General features: G+C 60.9%; 1 protein-coding gene across 1 annotated transcript; it reads left to right on the plus strand.

Moving 5' to 3' along the window:
• The first annotated feature begins 226 nt into the window (after positions 1-226).
• On the plus strand, positions 227-8,265 carry BRMS1 (BRMS1 transcriptional repressor and anoikis regulator). The gene is made up of 11 exons (XM_050960823.1): positions 227-705; positions 2,233-2,378; positions 2,727-2,817; positions 3,067-3,194; positions 3,897-3,976; positions 4,409-4,505; positions 5,107-5,199; positions 5,600-5,664; positions 6,431-6,470; positions 6,882-7,014; positions 7,734-8,265. Exons 1-11 carry the CDS (start codon positions 242-244, stop codon positions 7,849-7,851), a joined length of 1,455 nt encoding a protein of 484 aa, XP_050816780.1. The 5' UTR covers positions 227-241; the 3' UTR covers positions 7,852-8,265.
• Positions 8,266-8,319: the final 54 nt, after the last annotated feature.

The following is an 8,319-nucleotide window of genomic DNA, read 5'->3' on the forward strand; positions in this document are numbered from 1 at the left end:
AGATATGGCACTGGTGGGTGGTGCTGACTTCTCAGTGTGCCAAAGCAGGGACCCTCCTGCGAATGCACCGCATCCTGCCCAGGATGGGGAGAGGGGAGCTGAAAGCCACACAGCCCTGGCTTCTCTCCAGATACTTGGGTGATGGGGGCAGTCCCATGGGTGCCATGACAGCATTGCAGTTGGGCACCATGGCAAAGGGCCAGAGGTACTGTGCTAAGGCTGCACTGGGACTGGGTGCCAAATGTTATGGCAGTGCCACGACTGGTGCTCTGGCAATGCAGCAATGGTGCTGCACCAGGTTCTGATGACATTGTCCAGGAGTCAGCAGGTCCCATGGTACCATGGCAACAACCCAACTGGGTGCCATGGTGATGTGTCACAAGCAGGTGCCATAGCAACCACAAGACTAGGTGCCATGGCAACACCAGTTCAGGGGATTCCCCTTAGCCCAACTTTGGGTGAATGTCGCTCACCTCACGTTAGGCTGTGTGCCTCCTGTTGCCATGGGAACATGCCCCATCCTCCACTAGCCCATAAGGCCCAGCGCAGTGGGCAGCAGGGAACCATAGAGGCAACGGCGCTCTGGTTAACTGGTCTCCCTGATTGGCTGTCAGAGGATGGGGCGGGGCCAGTAGTTGTGGAGCTTCCGGGTACGGAGAAGCGAAGCGCTTACGGGAGGGAGGCCGCCGGCCTGGGCTCCCCGAGGTACGTGGGGCTCAGAGCAGCGGGAGAAGGATTCGTCCTAGCCTCCCTCCATGGGGTGCTGGGTGGTGTATTCCCAGCTGAGATCAATGGAAGCCGGGCTACAGCAATGCAGCCCAAGGGGGGAATTCGCTGCCTCCCCTGCTTCTGGAGCTTGTTGGTTCCATCCCCATTGAGATCAAGGGAGAGCAGGCCGGCCCATTGCAACCCCAGGGGGAGAACTTACAGTGGCGGCCGGCCCAGACCATTGCAACTCAAAGGGGAGGGTTGCGGCCCCGTATTGTGGGTACTCAGTGATCCATTCCCCGTTTGAAACGAACTGGGGGTGCAGACCATTGTAGGCTGGGAAGGGGCGCCCTATATCCTGCTGTCCCCCATCATGAGAACCTGAATGGCACCTTCCAAAGCAAACTCAAAGGAACTGGGAGAGACCAAGACATCTCGTGGGGGGAGGGGTGATTTGTGCTCTCCTGCTGTGTGAGGGGTTCAGTGGTACCTTCCGCAAAACGGGAATAGAGCAGACTATGTCAACTGGGGGGGGAAGTTATAGCATTGGTATGTTCCTCAGTGCTCTCAAGTGAGCAGAAGATGAGATATCCCATCCCCATCAAGGGGTGGGGGGAAGAGAGCGTCCCCCAGCATTGCACGTGCACCAATAAAGCCAGCTGGGAGCTGGGTCAGACCACGGTTACAGAGCGAGCAGAGGGCTGGGAGCGAGGACTCCTGGGTTCTGTTACTGTCTGCCTGTATTCCCAGCCTGCTAGCTTCGGTGCCCCATGGGCCTGGACTGGGACCTGCTGTTGGAGGTCAGATCCCTGCTGTGTTGGCGAGGAGGGAGCTCCAGGCTCACGGCAGTGGAACACGGGGGTCACCGTGCTGGCTCCAATGAGGCTAGCACCCATCTCTGCAGTCATATCACATGTCACAACACCACTGCAATAGCAGCTACCAGCTGATAGCACCTCGCTCCCTGACAGAGTGACTGGGTGGCTTTGCGGGACTCCCTCCAAGGTGGCTGCACATCACAATGCAGTGAGAACAAGGAGTCATTGGCTCTGGTCTGGCCCCATGGCAGGAGGACTGACTGGCTGAGGATGTGGGGGGGGAGGGGGAATAAGACACAGGGCCAGCCTCCTCTAGGAGGCATTGGCTCTGATCTAGCCCCATGTGATATGTATTCAGGACCCACAGGTGGAACCAGTTGTTGGGTCTCATTGTTATTCCCTTTGGAGAAGACAGCTACTTCCTTGGCCAGTAGGAAGCCTTGGGGGCTCAGTGGGCTATGGAGACTGGGGTCCACTAGTTGAGGTGGCCTTGAGGCTGAGGGCTACACATTGGCAGGGCTTGGAGGTTGGAGCTGCCCGTCCAGATCTATGCTCTGGGCACACAGGGGGTCCCATGGGTTGGGGGGCAGCTGTCCCTGTCCAGGCCCCCCTGCTCTGCATGTGATGGAGGAGGGCAGTGGGGGGGTGCAGTGAAGTAGGACCCTCCCAGATCACCTGGCAATAATCCCTGCCATTGATCACCCAGAGTGCCCATGCCGGTGCACCCGGCGCCGAAGGAGGCGGAGGAGATGGAGGGGGATGGGGACTCGGCACCTGAGCTGAATGGCGAAGAGGAGGAGAGCGAGGAGGAGCATAGTGCCAGCCCCTCTGAATCAGAGGAAGAAAGCTCAGGTACTGGGGTGTGGAAGGGGATATGGGGAGGGGCTTGGCACTTCATCACAGAGCGGTACTTGGGGGTGGCCCTGCTTCCTGGGTAAGAGCCATGGCCCAGCCAAGTTGGTGTCCTCTCCCCAGACTCCTGGGTTCTGTTCCCAGCTCTGGAAGGAGAGTGGGGTCTAGTGGGCTATAGGGAGACGGGCCTATGAACCAGGGCTCCTGGGTTCTATTTACCCCAAGCTGTGTGTGTGCCCCTGGGTGAGTGTCCTGACTCTGTGTGCTTCAGTTCCGTGGGTGGTCTGTGTGTGGCACTATGCCCATGGGTGAGCATGGGCTGGAAGGTACATGTGCTGTGCCCTACAGAGATGGACGAGGAGGACTGTGAGCGGCGCCGCAGCGAGTGCCTGGATGAGATGTGTGACCTGGAGAAGCAGTTCTCTGAGCTCAAGGAAAAGTGAGTCCCTTGTTGGCTTCCCCACCCTTGACGTGCCTTTATCTCAGTGCCAGACGAGGGATCCTGGAATAAACTGCCCCTGCACCCCACTCCAGAGATGGCTGCCTCAGTTCTGGCTGACATGGTGGGCTGGATGGTGCTGGACAGGCCTATGCTGTGCTGGGTGGGGTGGGCAGAGCAGGACCATGATGGGCAGGACTGGGTGGAGTGGACAGGGCTGTGCTCAGTCTCTGCTGGTGCACCCTTCAGGCTATTCAAGGAGCGGCTGAACCAGGTGAAGGCCAAGCTGGAGGATGTGGCGTCGGGGCGGGCGGTTGAGTACCTCGACCCCCTGGGTGTCCTGCAGAACAACATGAAGATCCGCATCGAGGTGGCTGGTGAGCTCCTGGCCCTGCCCATGTGTTCACTGTATTCCCTGCTGCCCCACAGGGGACTGGTCGCACCACTAAGGAGTTGGGGTGCCAGGGCTCAGTACCAGGGCATGGGGAGAGGGTGGCTGTGTCCCCTGGGCTGTCCTCGTCCAGGCAGGCCTCAGAGGGCAGTGACCAGCTCTAAGGGAGCAGCAAGGGTTGAAGGCTCAGAAGCTGGGGGCAGTTGGGCTTGGAGCGGAAATGACAGGGCCCAGATCCAGTATGCCCAGAGGTTGGGGGAGGGAAGGGCTCAGGAGAGGGGAGGATGGGTGGCAGGTGGGGGAGCCTGTGGAGGAGGAAGCAGGGGAGAGGGGGTTCAGGAGAAGCATGTGGGGGACTCAGGCCTGGTGGGATGGGAATTCAGAGGAGGGTGCTGGCAGGCAGGCCCTGGGAGGGGGCTCAGGGGTAGAGATTCAGGCAGGTGGGGGCAAGGCCCACCTGTGGGAGGAAGGGGTGGGCCCAGAGGGCAGGAATTTCACTGGGTCGTGGGAGTGATGGCATGAGGCTGGCGGGACCCAGACTGGTGGTGGTAGGAGGGCAGGGACTTGGACCTGGAGCCTCCTGGGAAGCTTGGAGTTAGCCAAGGTGGGCATCTTGCAGGGCTGTGGCTGGACATGGAGGCAGAGGGGCTGGTGGGTGGGCAGGGGTCACTGGTCCCCCCTCTTGCAGGCATCTACAAGGGGCTGTGCCTGGAGGTGGTCAGGAACAAGCACGAGTGTGAGCTGCAGGGAGCACGCCAGCACCTGGAGGTGAGGGCCCCCATGACCCCCCTCTACTCCTACCAGCCCCCCCAATCCCACTGCTGTGGTCCCCTGCAGGCCCCCATCTACCCTTCCCCAGTCCACGGGGCTCCCTGCCAGAGCCCCCTGATCTTGCCCCTGAGGTGCCCCATGGACTGCCCTGCTGCCACAGACCCTCCATCCATGTCCCACATCCAGATGCCGCATTCTGTCTGAGCCCTGTGGCTGACTTCTGCACCCCCAGCATTCCCAGGGAGCACCTGTGGGTGACACCAGCTACTGCAGGGGGGCCAGGAATGGGACCAAACGAGCCAGGTGGGAGCCCACAACGTGGGGATGAGATCGGGTCTGGCTGCACCTCCAGGGCCTCCCTAGTGTTCTCTGTGCTAAGGGGGTGGGCCCATCCTGGCTGCACCCCCCAACTCCGTCCTGTCCACACAGAGTGAGAAGCTGCTGCTCTACGACAACATGCAAAGCGAGCTGCTGGAGCGAATCCAGCGCCTGGAGGATGATCGGCAGAGCATCGACATCACCTCAGGTCAGTGAGCCCCGGGGCCTCCCCTAACTCCTCCCCCCACTGCCGTTCTCCACATCTCTCTGCCTCCTGGCCATCCAGGGTGCCTCTAACCTGCTTTCACTTCAGTGTGCTCCCACAATCATCCCCAGCTTGATGTCCCCTGCCACACTGCTTCTGCCCCCCATAGGGTCCCTCCCCCCAGTCCTCAGTGTCACACACCCCTGCATCCCCATTACAAAGGCAGCCCTGTCCAAGGTCCCTGCAGCCCATAGATCAGACCAACGGGTCCATCCTGCCCAGTATCCTAGTGTTGTTCTCGCTTTCTAGCTGTTCCTTTGTTCCATGTGTGAGGTGAATTTGCTGGGTCTCAGCCCAGTCCCCAGGATCACTGCCCCCTCACTCCTGGCACAAAACACTCCCCTCATCCCTGTCCCCAGAGGGCACTAATGTCCCCTGCACTGGCAGCCCCAGTGGAGAGAGAGGACTGAGTCCCCTTTGCCCCCCAGAGGCATCCCTGTGGTGTGGAGGGGGGGAGAGAGCAGGCTGTTGCCAAGCAGACCCCTCCCCCAGCCTGGTGGGAGGGACTGTCCTCTCTGACCGTTGTCCTCTCCTCCTGGGTTAGAGTGGTGGGACGACAAGCTGCGCCCCAAAAACAGCCTCAAGAAGTGGGATCCCTTCCGGCCCGCCAAGAGGAAGAAAGCGCCACTTGTGTCTGATATCCTTACGCTGGTATCGCCTCCCTCTGCGGGGCATGGGGCAGGGACCATGCTGGGGTCCCCCCCCACACACACTCTGCTAGTATCCCCCCACTGGCCATGCTGGTATCTCCTCCCCCAGAACAGACCCATCCCGCCAGACGTCCCATCAGCCCTGGCCCCGACCCTTCCAGTCCCAGTAGTGATGTTGGGGAAAGGAAGGGCTGGGATGTCTGGCCCGGGGCTCCCCTCTCTGTGGTGCCCTGTGGCAGGGAGTGCTGTTGGCTCCTGCCTGGCTGGCTGCTACTGTTCCTGCCGCCCATCCTGATGCTGCCCCCTCCCCAAGTTGGTGTGGGAGGGAATGGGGCTAAATGATCACCATGGCTGCGTATGGCTACATGCCCTTAACGTGCCCCTCACGCCCCTACATCGTCTACATGCTGCGGGACATCGACATCCTGGAAGACTGGACGGCCATCAAAAAGGTGAGGCTGACCCACAGGACACCTGGGTCCCTTAATAACCCCCATTCCCTCGCACACCACTGGCCACCCCCGCAATGCCTGAGTCCCTGAAACCCATCCCCCTCCGCCCATCCTTCAGCGACACTGCAGGACCTCTGAGTCCCTTAATAACCCCCACTGCCTCACATACCCCTGGCCACCCCACACAATGCTTGGGTCCCTTAAGCCCCTCCCACAAACACATGTCCCCTGGCTGTCCCACAGGCTGCCTGGGTCCCTTAATAACCACTCTTCCTACACACTTTTAGTTGTTCTGCACAATAATAATCCCCCTTCCTAGCTCTGCCGTTTGGGATCAAACATATGGAAATGAGATTATTTTCATATATATTCTTAATATGCCCTTTAAAAAGTCACCAGTTGCATAGCTGGGCCAGGAGCTGGGAGCCAGGATTCCTGGGATCTGTCCATGGCTCTGGGAGTAGAGTGGGGGGGTCTAGTGGGCTAGAGTGATGGGGAGGGTGGGGCTGGGAACCAAGACTCTTTGGTTCTATCCCCAGCTCTGGGCGGAGAGTGGGGGCTGAGAGTCAGGACTCCCTGGTTCTGTTCACTGATGCTGAGTGAGTCCCTTACCCTGTGCCTCAGTTTCCCCATCTGTCTCACAGGCTAATGCTGCCATCCTTCCTGGGGGATCAGCATGGGTGGGGTCTGCATAGCTCTGTGAGCAGCAGAGGGGGTGGAGCGCGCTTCCTGTGTAAGCCCCTTTAATTGTCGTCTCTCCCTACAGGCTAAAGCAGCCGTGTCGCCCCAGAAGAGAAAATCAGATGGTAAGAGCTGGGGAAGGGATAAGATATGGGGCATTTCCTCTCTAGGGGCACCAGCTCCAGTCGGGCCCCAGGGCAGGGAAGTGGCTGGCTAGGTGTTCAGGAAGTGGGGTGCAGGGTCTTTCCATCTAAGGGCGCTGGCTCTGACCTGGGTGCTGGCTCTGACCTGGGCCCCCCTGAATCCCAGTCGGTCCCCTCCTGCCCCTTCATGGCTCCTTGCCTGCCATCTTGCTGCTCACCACCACCCTGCACAGATCCCCCTTGCCAACTCTGGTCTCCCCCACTGCCTCAGCCAGGACATTAGCTAACCTGGCCCTGCAGCTGCCAGTAGGGCCCATCCTCAGGGCAGGTCCCACTCCCCAGTATGTGGGGCTGTGCCTGCCCCCCTAGCATTGACCACCTCCTTCCGCCCAGTGCTGGTGAAGGTGGAGAAGCCGGGGGCCCAGTTCTCAGCCCGCTGCGAGGACGGGCGGCTGCATTACGAGGGTGAGATCTACAGCAAAGGGCAGAGCGTCATCCTGGAGGTCGGGGACGAGGCGCCCGCGCAGTGAGTGGCCAGGGACTGGCTGGCTGGAGGGAATGGGGCACGGGGCCTTTTCCCTCGAGGAGGCGCTAGCTCTGATCCAGCCCCAAGGTGGGGGACTGGCTGGCTCGGGGGCAGGGAATGGGATAGCGGGTTGTTCTCTCTATGGGGGGTGCTGGCTCCGATCCAGCCCCAAGGCGGGGGACTGGCTGGCTTGGGGGGCAAGGGATGGCATAGGGGGCCATTCTTTCTATGGGGGTGCTGGCTCGGGGCAGGGAATGGGATAGCAGGCTGTTCTCTCTATGGGGGGTGCTGGCTCCGATCCAGCCCCAAGGCAGGAAACTGGCTGGCTCGGGGGGCAGGGAATGGGATAGGGGGCTGTTCTCTCTATGGCGGGGGGCTGGCTCAGGGGGCAGGGAATGGGATAGGGGGCCGTTCTCTCTATGGAGGGGGCTGGCTCAGAGGGCATGAAGTGGGATTAGGGGGCTGTTCTCTCTACAAGGGGTGCTGGCTCCAATCCAGCCCCAAGGCGGGGGATTGGCTGGCTCAGGGGCAGGGAATGTGGTAGGGGGCCATTTTCTCTAGGGTGGTGCTGGGTCCAATCCAGCCCCAGGGCAGAGGGTCTGGCTGGCTCAGGGGGCAGGGTATGGGATACAGGGCCTTTCCCCGTAGGGAGTGCTGGCTCCAATCCAGTCCCAGGGCAGGGCGGGGGGACTGACTGTGCCCTCTGCTTTCCGCCGCAGGGCAGTGATCACGGCTGTCAGCACTGGGGAGGTCTGGCTGCGCCGGGAGGATGGCACCAAGACCAAAATCTACGTCTCGCAGCTGCAGAAGGGCAAGTACTCGGTGCGCAAGGCCTGAGCGGGCCCTCTCGTGGCTCAGCCCTGCGGCTTGGCACAGGCCTCCTCCTGGAAACCAACGGCCCACGGACCCTCCCCGGCACACCGAGTGGCTGGACTTGCTCTCCCCTTGCACTAGGACTCAGATGGAGAGGACGCTGGGGCCCTGCCCGGCGGGGTGTTCCCATGGCCAGCGCTCCCGCCTCAGATCCCTGCAGACAGGCCAGCACGAGGCTTCACCGCTCGCTTCCCTCGCTAGGACTCTGGTATTTGTAGCAATCTTGGGGGGCTGGCACGTAAACCCCGGTGCCTGGGGCCATTGTGCCCCCCCAGGGAAATAGGGGTGCTGGTTCCTGGGGCTTCAGCAGGAAAAGCCCTGGGCCTTGGCCAGCCCCCTGGAAGCGTTCACATCAAAAACCAAGTGAAACATACAAAATCTTGGCCCTTTGATTCATTTCAGTGTATGCTGGGGAATGGGGAGTGAGACATG

Source organism: Gopherus flavomarginatus, chromosome 6, assembly GCF_025201925.1.
Source record: "Gopherus flavomarginatus isolate rGopFla2 chromosome 6, rGopFla2.mat.asm, whole genome shotgun sequence".
NCBI lineage: Eukaryota > Metazoa > Chordata > Testudines > Testudinidae > Gopherus > Gopherus flavomarginatus.